Here is a 17,642-nt window from a genome sequence, read left to right on the forward strand (position 1 = left end):
ACTGCTGACAAGATCCCATAGTGATCTGCATTGCTTGAGAAATATTACTGTGTCAGCAGTCTGGCTCATAATCACTGCATAGATATTAAAGGGCTAGTTACTAGAGGGTGGTGACCATATCTTGTACATCTCTGTGCCTTCAGAGCATTTGTGGTACTGTAGGTTGTAAAGAAATGTTTTTGAAGTGTATTCTGGCTTCTGCTACTTAGCATAGAAGATTCTGAGACAAATTTTCTTGTCTTCCATATCTTAATTATCTAGTATCTTAAAGTGAATGAGAATCTTAACTTAAATGAAGATTGTTTAATTAAAATGGAAAAAGATTGTATTAAAGTACATAGAGGTTCCTGGGGTTGGTGAACATTCGGGTGTTACTGATGCTCCTTGCTTCTCTTAACACTCGAAGAGTGTAACTAGTCAATTGCTTGAGAGAGGCTTAGGTCTTGGACTTTTCTTTCTTTCTTTCTTTCTTTCTTTCTTTCTTTTTTAAATTTAATTAATTATTTTACATCTCAACCACAGTTTCCCCTCCCTCTTCTCCTCCCATTCTCTTCTGCTGCCCCAATCCACTCCTCTGTTTCTGTTCAGAAATGGGCAAGACTCCCGTGGGTATCAACAAAGCATGGCATATGAAGTTGCAGTAAGATTAAGTACCTCCTTTTGTATTAAGGTTAATCAAGGCCATTTAGTATGAAGAATAGTTCTAAAAAACCAGCCAAAACATGGGGACTGCTCCTGCTAGGAATCCCACAAATAGACCAAGTTACACAACTCTCACAAATATGTAGAGGCTTATGTCTGTTGCAGATGGATAACTACCCCGGTTGTCATCAGAGAGCCTTCATTCAGTAACTGAAGGAAAGAGAAGCAGAAACCCATAACCAAACATTAGGCCAAGCTCAGGGAATCCTGCTGAAGAGAGGGAAGACGGATTGTAGGAGCTAGATGGGTCAAGAACATCACAAGAAAACCCAGAAAACAAATAACCTGGCTCATAGGTACTCACAGAGTCTGAATCAACAACCAGGGAGCCTGTAGTTTTCTTACCAAATAAACATCAGTGGGTAATAGGAAGTCTTTAGAATCCTCAAACTAAATTGTGGTTCTTGTTTTATATAGACAGCATACCCAACGAGACAGAAATTTGTGTTGTTTGGTTGTGTTAGTGAGTGTGTCTCTGGCAATGAAAAGTAGGTAAGTGGTGATACTGGACTATTAGAAAAATATTTGACTTGTTGGCAAAGTACATCAGTACAGAGAATAAAACTGAGTTTTATGCATGCATTTCATACACAGCTATTTAGGCAGTAAACCATAGTTGATTTCTGATCTAGTAGAATGACTTTCTAGAACAAATGTGGACACATTTGAACGCGTGCTCTATCTCCACAGAGCCTCATTTTCATATTGTGTAAACACAGAGCAGCAATTTAAACTTGATCTCTCATAACCTTTCCAAGGTCAACTGAGATTAAGGGACTCTTTATAAAATGTAACATGGTACATATATTAAAATATGTTTAATTTCTTTACATGTGCTATAAATTGATCTGTGCTATAAATTATATGCAACTTTTCATAATTATCCCATGCTAAAAGCATTAGGTTATCATTTAGGTAATATAGGTGAATTTTAGAGTAGTTGCAATTTCACATAGAATGGATAAACTTGATGATTTTAGTGGAAACCTTTTCCCATACCATGTTCCACAGGAGCTTTACAGTCTCCTTTAGGGGTGAAACACCACAGCGGTGGCTGTAGGGAAGTAGTAGTTGGTCAGCAAGCACATCCCTGTTTTGTGCAAAGCACACATTTGCATTTTATATACATACAGTGTCAGATCTATTCCCAAGCATTCCTAGTACATTGAGTAATTGAAAAAGCACTAGAGTTAGCCAAAGTAACTTGGTACGCTTTCTAATTTATGTTATGAATATATTATCTAAAATCCTTAGATTTTTGTTTCTTCAACTAGAAAACCTTTCAATGATATATTCTTTAATGTCTATCTACTATAGTGAGCTATGACTAAGTTAGTTTTAGACCTTACCTTTTAAAATTGATCATATGTAATTTTATGTGTAATTGCATAATGTTTCATAACAATATTTTAATCTCATACATGCATATGCATGATGAATAAATCATCAGACTTAAAGGCATTATTAACTGGGAATTTTAGTAACAAGCATTAACCCAAAGACTTGCACTCAGTTTTTCTAAAAGGCAAGACCATTTTTTTCCTACACAGCCTTACCTACACTTATGAGACCATAGAAGCACCTGTGTTGATAGCAAATAAGAACACTGAGAAGAGAGAGCATGACAAGCAGAGAACAGAAAATGCACCTCCTCCCAGTTTTGCCATCACTAATTTCTAGCTCTGTGTGGAGGCAGGAAATGGTGTGGGAAGATCAGCCTAATATAGAAAATACTATAAATGATGCTTATCAATAATTTTCCAGAATATGTTATTAATCAATATTTTTCTTTTGTTTTCAAGACTCCCTTAGAAAATGTTCCAGGTAATCTTTCTCCTATCAAGGATCCCGACAGACTTCTTCAGGACGTTGATATCAATCGCCTTCGTGCTGTCGTATTTCGAGATGTGGTAAGTTTTAAATCTGCTTGACTTCCTTGCAAAAACAAGCAAAAACCAAACCATAACAACCAACTTGCATGGTCATTTGTTGTTAATCAGTGTAAAATTTGTAAAGAGTTGCTATTGCTACCAACGGTCTTGTTGTCTGGATATATTGCATTTTTCTGACAGTAAAATAGTTGGACCTTATTTTTTTCCAAAAGCTTATTGATAGTTTACTTTTGAAAAATGGTATGGATGTAGCGGCGTAAACGAATGCAGACAGATTGTAAAAACATATATAGTTTTAATGTAGAAATAGACTTACAGAACCACCGTTCCCGCGGAGACCAGGAAAGCAGAAGAGACGGCTGGGAGCATGCTCGCCAAATTTATAGGCAGACATTAGCCCGAGGCGAACACGCCCCCCAAGGGGCGGGACTTATCCCTACATCTGGATGCATACCGAGCTGGGAAAATAGCTCACTGGGTAAAGTTCCTGCTGCAGAAACATGAGGACCTGAATTCAGATCCTCTGGGCCTATATAGAATCTAGGCATGGTGCTGCACTTCTGTAACACTATTGCTGGAAGTGCAGGTGAGGTTTCTCAGATTCAGTGAGAACCTCTGCCTCAAAAAATACAGAATGATAGAAGACACTCAATGTCTTCACATGCGCACTCAAAGGTAAGCAGACACACACGTCTGTATATACTATTGCTTACACAAATGATAAGAAATTTTGAGATTTATTTTATATTCCAAGATTAGAGATAGCCTTATGTTTGACTTTCTCTTAGGTCATCTGGTCCTGCCTTTATATTCTTTACTCCATTTCCATATAATGAATATTTCATTATTCTCAATATTCCTTTAAGTAGACATAAAAAGTTACTGTATCAGGCATTAATGTAAGTTGCCTTTGGGAATGGGAAGATATTTTCTTTAATTTAAAAATTATTTATTATTGTAAATATATGTGCTCATGATGCATTTGAAGGGATTTATCAATATCACAGAGTATATGTGGAGGTTTTAGGACAACTTTGTGGAGCCCATTCTTCTCCCTTTTTGAGGAGTTTCAAGGATTATACCCAGATTTCCAGGCTAAGCAGTAAAAGCTTTTACCATTGAACCCTCTCACTGGCCCCTACTTTCACAAATGATGGCATCTGCAGGAATCTGAATTAGAGAAGGCTTAATAACATTCAAAGAAAAATAACGTAAGGAAGGGTTAATGAACTCTCTACTCCGTGACTGCTTACTCAAGGCAACTAAAAGTAAGATTGACCTTTTCATGAATTTCATGTAGAAATACAGTGTTTCACAGCAGATTAAGCAATAATACCAGTCTTAAATACAGGCATTATTAGCCAGCCAGATTAGATCCTGTTGTTTTAATTATGGTTAATGATTCAAGGAATATTTAAAGACGTCTATGTTTGAAATGTATATATAATAATCAGTTAAATAGAGTGCTTTGTTGTTTACAATGTCATTGAGACTAAGCCATGTGGCATGATGTTTCATGCTGTGGATATATGATAGAAAAATGTTGATTCTTATCAATCATTTGGAAAATGAACAGCCTAAAAGATAAATAGGAAAACATAACACATGTAAGCAATAAATGCAAAATATATAATGTAATTCAACAGTGTGATTAAAGTATCATCAGTAGACAACAGAATGAAAATTAAGATGAAATATTTTCAGTATTAAATGAACTAACAACTTAAATGATAATGCTTAGCACTGGAAGAGTAGAGGAATCAGGCTCTTTTATGTAATCATTACTATATAAGGATAAATTGGACAACCTTTTGTGTAGTTCTGCACTAATACATTAGGGAAAAGAAAAAACTCTTTCCAGTACACTAGCAACTATAACTTGAAGTTATGCAACAGTATGCTTTAGCAATAAGGATCAGGCAGGTCTGCATGTGATTGACAACACACATGTGTAGAGTCAGAGTGTCCTTTTCAATCACTGTACTTCTTGATTGTAAATGTATCTCTCACATATAATAATCTGGGGTCTTGGAAGTGTTTTTGCAGTTGTTAGTATGTTAGTTGATTGTATTTGTAAATGCTAAGAATTTTACTTTACTTTCAATGTTTTTATAAAACAACAGTCACATTTTGTTTCTTTAGTTTCTGAAATATATAAGACCTCAGATTAGGTTTTAGGAAATCTATATATGCACATTACCTTTCTGTGTGTGTGTGTGTGTGTGAGAGAGAGAGAGAGAGAGAGAGAGAGAGAGAGAGAGAGGGAGGGAGGGAGGGAGGGAGAGAGAGAGAGAGAGAGGGAGAGAAAGACTATGTGTGTGTTTTCAGAGGACAAATAATTGAGTATTTGGCAGCAATTTCAAGGCAGGAGCTTTTGTGCTTTCCCCAGAATTACCCAGCTGTTTTGCTTTTCATAAAGTCGTTTTTAGTATTATAGACTAAATATGTGTATATTCAGATTTAAATTTAGAGATTGTGATTATTGTGTTCCTAAGGAGTTCTGAGGGTGTGTGGGGCAGAGAAAGAAAGTATATATTACCTGTATAGAAGGAGAAGAATTTGCTATGTAAAATGAAAACATTGCTTAAAAACAATCCGGTCAGTTAGATGACTCAGCAGCTTGTAGAGGTGCTTGCTTGCAGTCCTACATTTAGATGCAAAGACAGCTCTTTACATGCCAGTTAGGAAGAAAATGTTTTAACTTGGCTACCACTGTAGTTCATAGTGGTGCTTCTACCATATCTTGTTTTCATTTATTCTGCATTTATTTATTAAATGTTCTCCAGTTGCGTGGAGCAGAATTTCCTGTGGTAGAACAGAAGCATTGTGGGAAATAGGGTCTATTACAGCTTGGGCTGTGTGTGACTTTATGCTTGGCTGGAGTCTTTTGTTAGTTGAATTGTGCTTTATTTGTAATAACTGTTTTTTTTTTGAAAAATTCAGGACAGTAATTTTTTTATCTGCATGTTTTATAAGAAATTCATAGATTAAAATGGTAAGAGAAAGGGTGATGTTTTGTAGCGCATTGAACAAAATCTTATTATGTTACCTTTTAAAATTCTTTTAACATATAACTCAGATGAAGCATTTTAGACGTTTTGTGTGTATCTTTTTATTTTTGAGAGAGCTATTTATTACAATAGTGTTCTGTATGCATGTGTGCCTGCAGGCCAGAAGAGGGCGCCTGATCTCATTACAGATGCTTGTGAGCCACCATGTGGTTGCTGAGAATTGAACTCAGGACCTCTGGAAGAGCAGCTAGTGCTCCTAACTACTTAGCTGTTTCTCCAGCCCCTTGTGTGTATCTTTAACATGGTACTTAGTAAGCAATTCAGTTATCAACTCTTAATTTTCTTTCAATTTATATTTATATTTGTGTGTGTGTTCCACACAACATCTTCACACATGCTCCCTTGCCATAGTGCATGGGCAAAGGTCAGAGGACCATGTCTTCTGTTACCATCTGGATGCCTAGGACCAAATGCAGGTGTCTTTACCCACTAAACCATCTTGCCTGGCTCCAAAGGGTCATTTTATTTTTATTGGTGATATAAATGTGTCCCTGTTGGCCCAAAGAAGCCAGAGAGCATGTCAGATGATCAGAAGATGGAATTTTAGATCATTTTGACCCACCAGAAGTGGGTAATTGACACTGGCTCTGGTCCTCTGTAAAAGGAGCAAATGTTTTAACTACTGGGCTGTTCCTCTACCTGTCTTCCCAGCACCTGTTAAATCAAAGCTTAAAGTCTAATAACAAAAATAGTTTTTTATAGTGTGTGGATTTATATCTTAAAATTTTTGAGTGTCAAACTATCTTTTCATTTTACACAGGATGATAGCAAGCAGGCACAGTTCTTAGCTCTGGCCGTTGTTTACTTCATCTCTGTTCTGATGGTGTCTAAGTATCGGGACATATTAGAGCCCCAGAGAGAGACCGCGAGAACTGGAAGCCAACCAGGTAGAAACATCAGACAAGAAATAAATTCGCCAACAAGTACAGGTACTTAGTATTTAGTTTCCATTACTTGTCATTTCACTAGTATTTATCTCTTTCCTGCTCTCTCACTAGCATTTCTGCATGCATGTTTGAATTGTACTTACTCATAGACACTTCAGACACTTACAGAATTGGTGGAGATGCTGATTCAGTATTTGTAGATTGACACAAATATACTGGATATGTCTGTATATATTTGCTATCATTCTCATGTGTCAGTGCAATTTTGTGGTTACTATTTCCCATTTGTGAATACAAATCATTTGGTTATGCTATTATTTACCATGCAGTGGACTCATGCTTTTCAACACATTTATTGTGAAACTTTTATAAGCATGAAAATAGGAGGTCCTCATATAGATTCTTTACAGCCTAATTAAAAAATTCCTTCCCTCCCTTCTTTGCTCTCTCCCCTCCTCTTTTTGCTACTAAGTGAACACTTAATCCAACATCTAAATATTACATCAATTATGTAATAGCAAACAAAGATTTTGAATTTTGTACAAGTTGGAAAAAGTTTATACAAAGTAGTTGTAACTAAAAGAGTTATGGAGAAGTAACATCAGAGACAACAGTGAGCCACCTTGGGTTATACTGGTCTCATTTGCAGGACACTTACCTTGCAGGAGCTGTTGCACTATTGGCTGCCACTGCTCTAAAGGCAGTGGTGTCTGGGAAAATGGAGCCATGATGAATGAGGCAGAATAAAGTCTCATGCGATAGCCAATTTATACTCTAAGAATTAAGAGAAGATCACATGAGTAAAGTTCTCATGAGTTCAAGCTGTGCACAATCACAAGGATAAGCTGCACATGGCAAAATCATGTTTTCCCATCGGGGCATATAAAAGATAGTTTAAACATTTGATTGAATAACAGCAGCAAGCAATGATGAGTAATCAGAAGTAAACGCACTCCTCTCTGCAATACTTGGGAGGAGCTCGAAAACACATTCCAAGAACAAGTCAGTGTTTTGAAGAAACTGAGGGGAAAAGACTCTTGTTTTCTCGGAGTGTTCTCACAAACACTCAGAATTCTCCTCACATAAATCCATTCTTAGGCCATGATCCAGTAATTGATTTGGCTTACTGTACTTGAGAACTATAAATATGTTTTGTGGCAACTAATCATTTGTATTTCCTACCAAGTGTTTACATCAAGATATTTTCCTGTTGTTTGTACTATAATCTTGATAACTCAATGGCCAATTTTTTTGTTTTGTTTTGTTTTTGTTTTTCGAGACAGGGTTTCTCTGTGGCTTTGGAGCCTGTCCTGGAACTAGCTTTGTAGACCAGGCTGGTCTCAAACTCCCAGAGATCCGCCTGCCTCTACCTCCGGAGTGCTGGGATTGAAGGCATGCGCCGCCATCGCCCGGCTCAATGGCTATTTCTTGTGAACCATATATAGCTTTTGCTCTTCCATTCCGTTATATTTCTTGGATTAACATCTTCAAATTGCAGGTGATTAATATACTATGTTAATATTCATTGTTCTGGCATACACCAAATATTAACAGTCATACCACAATAGTGTAGTTAAATTAGTCTAAAATGTAGCATACTGTAGGTATGCTACTGGATTAATTTATACATGGGATTCTTTACTAAGTCAACACATTTGCTTTTTAAATGGATGTAATAAAAGTGAGTAGATACTTATGGTCAAACCACTATATCTCGTTAAGGGAAATAACCTCATTTGCTCTTTCTTGCTATTGTAGAGATAAAGGATCACATTTTAGCCAGGATTTTCTTGTTGCAGGTCATACCATTTCATTATTACACTATTACTTTAATTTTATTATGCAAATTAAACATCAATTTACCATTCAAACTGATGTCCTATTAAAGCATGAAGACTTTACTGTATGTGTCCTATATGTATAAAATTAGCACTATTATAGTGAATCTTCTAAGTCTAGTTTTCTGGTCTGTGTGTATGTTTTATGTATGTTGGTAATCGTACTCTACTCGGTGAGTGTATCACCTACTTCCTTTCTCTTAAAGTTCCTTTTCCCACTCTCAGAGATGTGTTCTTTAGTATTGTGTGCCTATTACAGTAATATAGAAATGTCATGAGTCTTTGGTGTGGACTATATTACTGTCATTTTCCTCCTCAAATATGGCTCCATGATTTTCTCCACAGTTGTGGTCATACCATCTATCCCTCATCCAAGTTTGAATCATGGACTCCTTGCCAAGCTAATGCCTGAGCAGAGTTTTCCCCACTCATTTTACAAAGGTAATACTGACAATGTCTCACTGCTCATTTGGTATTTTTGTTTCATGAGTTGTTTTAAAATAAATATTCATGGTATAATATAAATATATAAAGAAGGTGTGTTTTATTTCTATAATGTTGCTACTGAGAACCAGGTATAGCTTTTGTTCTTGCATTCCATTATATTTTTGGTTAACATCTTCAAATGAAGAGTACTTAATGTATTATATTAATATTCACTATGCTAATGTACACTAGGTGTTAACAGCCATACCACAGTAGTGTATTTAAGTTAGGCTAAATTGTAGCAACCTGCAGATTAACTAGTAAAAACAAAAGATTGAAAGTAACTCTGGACAAACTGGCCTATGAATTATTTGACATCTAGTCAGAACATAGTCTTAATACTCTTTAAAGGAATGCAAAAATGTCTTGCATAAAAAAGTGCATGAAATTAAATGTTAAACATCCAATAATCCATTAATAAGCATGTTAAGATACTGGAAAATGCAAGCATAAGCAGAAAAAAATCATTGAACAGAAATAGATTTGTAAGCAACAATAAATGGTACAAATGAAGACATTAAAACACAGTAATTATAAGTGTATTTAAAGCTTGCTTCAAGTAATGGAAATGTGAACACAATGAGGAGAGAATGAGCCCACATAAAGAAAAATAATGAAAAAATGTTAGAGATGAAAAATACAGCAGCCAAAGTGATGATATTTCTGGGTCTTATTAACAAAACATTTGTTGCTGCAGAACAAGAGTTTTGTCAGGCAGAGCTCTCCCTCTAGTGGTCCCAAGATTTTCCTGGTGTGCCCACCTTGTACAACTCATGGTGTGTTGAACATGCTGGGTTTTCCTCCTGTTCCACTGTTAGTCACATTAATATGTAAGAGTGGTAATCCAGGTTGCAAAAGAGGAATTCAGAGACACACTGTGAATTGTGAGCAAGCCCCTGACAGCAACTTCGGAGCGAAGAGCACTGCTCAGCTAAACTCCAGCAAGAAAAATGGGAACTTGAACCCTGACCTTAGGAGGCAGTGATTTCTGCTGACAGTTGGACTGAGTTTTGAGGACACTGAGCCCCAGATGAAACCATAGTTGGAAATATCCCATACCTAACTAATAATGTCCTAGGATAACTTCAGAACAAGCAGTGCTAACAAAGTATTTTTATCACACCTGGATGAGTTCTTATATTTTTGAGGGTTGGGGGTAATGGCTTTTTAACACTATGAGAAATGAAAATTTCTTTGTGAAAATTAATAACATAAACATTGTATGTGGTTTGTCTTGTGAAGAAATATATTCCCGAGTGACTGAAAATCATGTAGAGTAATTGCCAAGATTTACGGAGTGTACTTTGGAATGTCCATGCTCATTGAGAAATTTTCACATCTGCAACAATTTAGCTTTCTGGAATACTTTGTAATGATAATAAAAAATAATTACTTTTAGGTTAATGTTGTAAACTACCAGTCTTTATTACTGACAAGATCAAAAATGATCTTAACTACTGTTGTTTGCAATAATGCCCTGGTTATTCAAGTGAAAATTCCTGTTGGTGACAACAGAACCTGCAAGTAAACACTTAGTTTTTCTGCAGAATAGGAAACCAGTGTGGTTTTACTTTTTGGAGATGAAGAGGACTGGCTTTTTGGTGAAGTTCTAAAACATTTTCATAAACCGTGTGTTTCCAAGTGGAGAATGTCACTATTTTCACATGTAGCTAGGATCAAAGAACAACATGAACGCTAGAATGTAGTTGGGCCTATGGATGCACACCTTTAAACCTAGCACTTGGGAGATAGAAGCAGATGTCTCTGATAGTTTTTTCTGCTCTGCGAGTGCTTACATACATGTGTTGGACCATATATTTTACTCAGAAAGATACACTCATAAAACAATGGATACATAAATCTTTTTTTAAAAAAATGTATTTCTTTTGCCATACTGTTCTTTGTTTCAACCATTTTCTTTGACTGTGCTGTACTAAAAGGAAGTTACAAATATAATTGCAGCAGCCCTTCCCTCACTGCCGTCCTCTTGAACATAGTGTCTGCTTACTTCCTTCCTTCTGCTTATGGTTTATTAGAATGTGTATTCCAGAGGGTGATCTGACTGATTTGTTTGATTTCTTATTATGTAGAGTGTGCTGTTTTAAGATTTATATCCAGTGTAGAATGATTGCATCATACTTCTCAGATACCACTCACTTGATAGGTGGGTCATATTTGTGTGATAAACATTAGAACTGATTGGATATTTAAAACACATTTTCATAAATTTTATGACAGCAGTATCTCACTATTAATTGTAGTTATCATATTGTAAAGCATATCTACACAATTCTATAATTGTGTCCCCTTTGACTAACATCTTCCTTGTCTCTGGTAATAATTCCATTCAGTACCCAGTGAATTGTCTTTTTCTAAATTGCACGTAGGATTGAGAACATGTGGTATTCATCCATTCACATCTGCTTTCATAAGCTCATTTTTGACAGTGCCCTTGACTTTGTCTACTCTGTCACAAGTAATGGATTTTATTGGTGTTTTGTGGTTGAATGATATTCCATCGTGTCTATGTACCTCATCTTTTCTGTGAGGTACATATACACAGTCCTCTGTTTACTTCACATCTTGAACATTGTGAAGAGCATTGTATATCTTTTTGAATTACTGATTTCCATTGCTTTGTACATATAAAACCTAGACATAATTGCTGGTGACTTTGGTGGTCCTACTTTATCTTTTTTTATTTAGAAGTACCTCGCTACTATTTTCTACAATGCCTAGACTACTTCACATTGCCAGCAACAGTGTGGAGTTTCTTTCTCTGTGATGTCATGCTTCATCATTTTGATTATACCGTTCCATCTAGCTAGGTGATAGCTCATTGTGGTTTTAGTTGTTGTTTCTAGTTGATTATGATATGAATTTTGTCATGAACAACTTTTCATTGTTTTAATTTCTAAATATATCTTTTCAGATTCTATGACCATGTTAGAAGTTATTTGTTTTTATTATGTTATTGTTATAGAGTTCTTTTAGTTGCGTCTATTTTGAATTTTTCTCTTTCTGTTGGTTGTTTATTCTCTCTTACTTTGATTATTTGCTTGTTTGTTTGTTTGTTTATTGCTATTCAGAAGATATTTTCTACTCTGTCTGCCACTTCTATTGTTGCCCATGTTTCTGCTCATTTTTAAAAATATCATGTTCTGACTTTGTGGGAGCCTAGCCAGTTTGGATGTTCACCTTCCTAGACATGGACGGAAGGGGGAGGGAGGACCTTGGACTTTCCACAGGGCAGGGAATCCTGACTGCTCTTTGGACTGGAGAGGGAGGGGAAGAGGAGTGGGTGGAGGGGGAGAAGGGCGGGAGGAGGGGGAGGGAAATGGGAGGCTGGGAGGAGGTGGAAACTTTTTTTTTCTCAATAAAAAATTAAAAAAATAAATAAATAAAAATATCTTTAAAAAGAAAAAGTATGTCAACAGTTGCTTTCCATTTTCTTCTAGTGGTTTTAGTTGCAGGTTTTAAACCTTTAATCTATTTTAAATTGAGTTTTGTAAGTGAAATAAGGACTTGATTAATTCTTCTACATATGGAAAAAATTTTCCTTTCTTCATTCTCTATTTTTGATGTTTTGTTAAACATCTGTTGGCTACAAATGTGCAAACTTAAATTTGTGATATTGATACTAATGCATTCATTTATTTCAGTTTTCATATCAGTACAATTTTGTTTCCATAGCTTTGATGACACGATTGGTAGTATCGTCTAGCTTCTTATAAACCATTTTTTTCAATTTCTGATAAGAAACAATGGTATTTTGATGTGAATTTTACTTGATTTATAGATGAGCTTGACTATTGTACATATATTTTAGCAACACTAATCTTATAATATATGCATATAAAATATCTTTTGTGTTGTCTTTAGATTTTATTATTTGTATTTTATCATTTCCTTGTATAAATTCTTCACCACCTTTCACTAATGTATTCATTAGTTTGTTTTCATGGTTAAATAAGATTGCTCTCCAGTTACTTTTTCCAGATAGTGTATTCTTAGAAATGATGCCGATTTTTGTGTCTCATTTTGATTTTTCTATCCCATGACTTTATTACTTCATTTATTATTGCTGGCAGGGGTGTGTGTGTGTGTGTGTGTGTGTGTGTGTGTGTGTGTGTGTGTGTGATCTTACAGAGTTTTCTGTGTAGAAAAACTTGCCACCTGCAGAAATGACTTTTTCCAGTTTATATGCTTATGTTTCATTTTTCTTGCCTAATTGCTCCAACTCAGAGTGGTAGTGATATGTCAAATCAAAGCTATCTTTCTTTACAGATGCAAGGCATCTCCCATGTCTTGCATGTGAAAGTGAGTGCAGGAAATAGTTCTTTAATAAATTAGTAAGCTAGTGAGAAAATTAAGTAGTATTTTGTAAAGGTGAGTATTGATGTTATCCTGCTAATAAGCCTGCCCAAACAAAAATCTTAGTTGGTAATGTGTCCTATAAGATGATAAAGCTAAATGTTAACATTATTAATAACCTAATAAGTTCAGATAAGTGTAACAAATGTTTCATGTTAGTTTTTCTATAATTTTTGATCAGTGTAAATAAATAACACAGGAAACAAGTGAGATAATGAACTGTTATAAGAAAAGACAGATGCAACATAGACTAAATCCATATGCTAGTACATGAGCATCTATATAGTTTAACTATTAGTTTGCTAGTCAAATGGGGGAATTATTTCTTGGCATAGGAATGTGTAGTACAGCTTTAAAAAGGAAACTATATTGTCCTTTTTTTGGTTTTGTGTTTTATTTCTTTTGAGGGAGAATCTTGCTGTATAGCCAGGAAACTCTACTTCGTCAACCCTTCATTATGTATGTGTTAAAGTTTTAACGGTGACAGTCAAACTGTGACTGTGATGTGTTCGCCATTCTAGTTGTTGGTGTGAACCTGGGAGAGCAGGGTCTAAAATGAGGAGGACTAAAATCTCATGCAGTAACCAACTATTTTTCAGGCCATCAGACAATTTATACTCTGGGAGTTAAGAAAAATCACATGAGCAAGGTATTCTACATCATGAACAAGCCACACATGGCAAATACATGTTTTTCCATAGAAGGCATATGAATAACAATAGCTGAAGTAAACTCCTATCTGCTACACCTGGGAGGAACACCAAAACATATTCCAAGAACAATTCTGTGTTTTGAAGAAGCTAAGGTTACATGACTCTTGTTTGCTTTTTTGGAGTGTTCTTACAAGCACTCAGAATTGTCACAAGACTCCATTCTTGGACTGTGTTCTCACTGTAAATAATATTCAGAGTAAATTTCAGAGTAAATATTTGTATAATTAGAAACATTGTTCTCTCGGGTGTGTTTAATCCATGGGTGGGGGATCACATGTAGCCAAGGATAGCTATTGATGTGGCTCATGTTATATATGTCTATGATTAGCCTGGGGAAGTAGCTCAGTCGTAAAATGGTTGCCAAACAGGCAGCCTCGGTTCAGTCTCCAGAGCCTATGTTAAATATAAGTTGGGTGTGGTGGCAGGTTTGTAATCCTAGAACTGTAAAGGCAGAAGCAGGCAGGTTCATGGAGCATATTATGCAAATAACTCATCCAAATCAGTATGTCCTAGGTCAAAGAGACCCTCTCTCAAAAAAACAGGTGGAAAGCTCCTGATTAATGACATCTGAGGTTGCCTCTGGCTTCAACGCATGCTCTCAAACACATACATGGGCACCCCTTCACACGTGTACCCATGCAAGCATGCACCACTTGCCCTCCACACACAAAAGAAGGTTATTATCTTCCATAGATAAAAACCTCTTACATATAAATTAAAAGAACATATAACTTAATGTGAATAAATGAACAAAAGCAAACAGATTTCTAAAAAGGAAAAGTAAGACATAACAAATAAATAAAATTTAACATTTACTAATAATTAAGTAAATTTAGATAATTTAAAAACAAAATTGTAAACTTGTCAAACTTCAGAATTTGGAAGGGTGGGTATCTAAATCCGTGTGCTTTTCATAGCACGAAAGTCTTCCTGACCTTGCTGCAGTAACGCTCTTTAGTACTGCTTGAAGGAAATGGGTATACCCTTAGCTCAAATACAAAGGTTTTGTTAGTCTTTATTTATTGTAAGTACACTATATGAAAATGTTACATTTACATAATAAAATTCACTCTTTCAGATTATAAAATCACCCATTTTGTCTTACTATCACAGTAAGTTTTAAAGATTAAGAGCCCATCTTATAATTGTGTCATTATTTGTAGGTATTCTAATGTATTGGTATCATTTCTGCAACTCTGAGCACTAATGCTGAAAAGAATGTATATTTCAGATATGTAAAGTTGAAATCATGTCTATTTTCATGATGATTTCTTAACTTGTTTAATGTAATTGTTTTCAATTAGTTAAAACGAGTCTCTTCTCTCTTATACTTTCTATTAACTTCATAATTCAATGAGCATCATAATTTCCTTCATTGTATCTATTTTGAGGAAGATAGTAATTTCCTACTTACTGTGTTATAAGCATATGTAAAATTAACAGACAGTATCTGTCTAACTGAAGAAAAATGGTCCAGGATATAAGGTAAACACTTTTAGAAATCATATACTGAAATGATGTATTATTGCAAATCATGGTATATAGTAAAGAATAAAGTTTTAAGTTTGAAAAACCTAAGAGAAGAAACATAATTTGGTTTGGGCATTGGGTATGCCTCACAGAAGTGCTATTTATGCAGAGAGCTAGGCATATTTAGTTAGTTTGGAAAAAGAATGGAGATGATGATTGGAGGTAGTCAGGGGGATGGGCCAAATGTCCAGCAAAACTGTGTATTGTCTTGGTTTAATATAATAATCAAGGGGAAAAGAAGCTTTCAGAATTGCTTCAGCAACAGACAGGAACCAGATCATGTAGTACCTATAAAAAGCTACTTAGGAAATGGTTTAAAACTAAGGATAATACCTTATTGGTTTCTACTTTTGCTATAAAATGTTAACAACTACTTAAGATCTTAAATCAATCTGGATTCATTATCTTACAGAACTTTTAGTTAAAAGTATAACTAAAGTTATTTTAGGCTAAAATTGGTACATCAGCAAGACTGTTTTTGTTTCCTTGTTTGTTTTCTGGAGTGTCCAGTTTCCCTCCCCTTTCCATCCTTTAAAGGCAGTCATATTCCTTGAGTCAAAGCCTTTTTCCTCCATGTATCATCAAAACATTCTTTTGTTTTCTTTCTTCCCTCTGAACAAAATTAGGAAAGATTTTCTGCTCAAAGGACTCACTTGAGTAACCTGAGGCAATCTTCCTTTTCAAGACCCTTAAACTTAATGTGGGCATGTCAGAGCAAATTTTTCCAAGTTAGAAGAATGGGATTTAGATACTGTAGAGTTGGGGTTATTATACTGTGTCCTGTGTATAGGATGATTTAAAAAGAATATTGTAGGTACAATGGAAAACATATTAGAGGCGGATGCAGGATATTGAATTATAAATCTATCACTTCTGACTTGAGGTGTTATTTTTTTATTTATTTTTTTAATTTATTTATTTATTAAGGATTTCTGCCTCCTCCCCGCAACCGCTTCCCATTTCCCTCCCCCTCCCCCGATCAAGTCCCCCTCCCTCATCTGCTGGAAGAGCAATCAGGGTTCCCTGACCTGTGGGAAGCCCAAGGACCGCCCACCTCTATCCAGGTCTCATAAGGTGAGCATCCAAACTGCCTAGGCTCCCCCAAAGCCAGAAAACACCAATGATAGCCTTTGCTGGAGAGGTTGTGGAGAAAGGGGTACACTCACCCATTGCTGGTGGGAATGCAAACTTGTGCAACTACTCTGGAAAGCAGTGTTTCGGTTTCTCAGGAAATTCGGGATCAACCTACCCCTGGATCCAGCAATACCACTCTTGGGACTTGAGGTGTTATTGATTAAGAGAATGATAGTGGGGTTGTAGAGATAAAGAGGAAAGTAACCCAGGTGAGAAGCACTGAGGTGATAAAGAGCCAGTTGATAGAGGACTAGAGGTAGATGCGGGTGTGGAGACAATACAAGTGATGACCTGACAGGTTTCCTGATCCTTGTAACAGATGTGAGACTAGTAGTATCTTTCAGTTATAGTCTGCAGATTTTAGAGGGTTGCTAATTTGTCTGAGGTAACATGGAAAACTAGTTAATTGTGAACACAGAATTGCAATTTGATCAGTTTGATTAAATTTCCATTACTTTCCTATTTTGACTTCCGATTCACCTCCAACAGAAAGAAATACCTCAAAGTACTTGTTGAGGCATGAAAATGAAATGAGTGGTGAGGGAAGGTGAAGTGAGATATTGCTTTTTTTAGGCAAAAGGGGTCAAGCTAGGGGCGAGAGGATGAGATTATAGATGAGTAGAAAGAGTAACTGGTAGAGCTAGGGCGCAGGGGCTCCATATTTCATGGTGCTGTATGACAGTGATGATGATGGCGGCAGCAAGCACAGAAGTCTGTGGGGATCGTATATATTCTGCTGTATACTCTTATGTATTCTTTTTTTTAAGATTTATTTATTATGTATACAACATTCCTTCCATGTATGCTTGCCAGAAGAGGGCACCAGATCTCACCATAGATGGCTGTGAGCCACCATGTGGTTGCTGGGAATTGAACTCAGGACCTCTGGAAGAGCAGTCAGTGCTCTTAACCTCTGAGCCATCTCTCCAGCCCACTCTTATGTATTCTTATGTTAAAAGCCACTGTAATGTATTATGATTCTGTATCTGTATTGTAGAAAATGGAACCAGGCTTA

At 35.9% G+C, this 17,642-nt stretch overlaps 1 protein-coding gene across 7 annotated transcripts in view; it reads left to right on the forward strand.

Moving 5' to 3' along the window:
* Nbea (neurobeachin) overlaps positions 1-17,642 on the forward strand; it is a 494,166-nt gene that overhangs the window by 150,383 nt on the left and 326,141 nt on the right. For all 7 annotated transcript variants that reach the window (XM_041659254.1, XM_041659249.1, XM_041659252.1 and 4 more), the window contains 3 exons: positions 2,505-2,612; positions 6,426-6,594; positions 8,736-8,831. In XM_041659254.1, coding sequence (XP_041515188.1) covers positions 2,505-2,612; positions 6,426-6,594; positions 8,736-8,831 — 373 coding nt within the window. The remainder of the gene's footprint in view (positions 1-2,504; positions 2,613-6,425; positions 6,595-8,735; positions 8,832-17,642) is intronic.

Source organism: Microtus oregoni, unplaced genomic scaffold, assembly GCF_018167655.1.
Source record: "Microtus oregoni isolate MIOR12 unplaced genomic scaffold, Mior012 000010F_ref0000083, whole genome shotgun sequence".
In the NCBI taxonomy this organism is placed as follows: Eukaryota; Metazoa; Chordata; class Mammalia; order Rodentia; family Cricetidae; genus Microtus; species Microtus oregoni.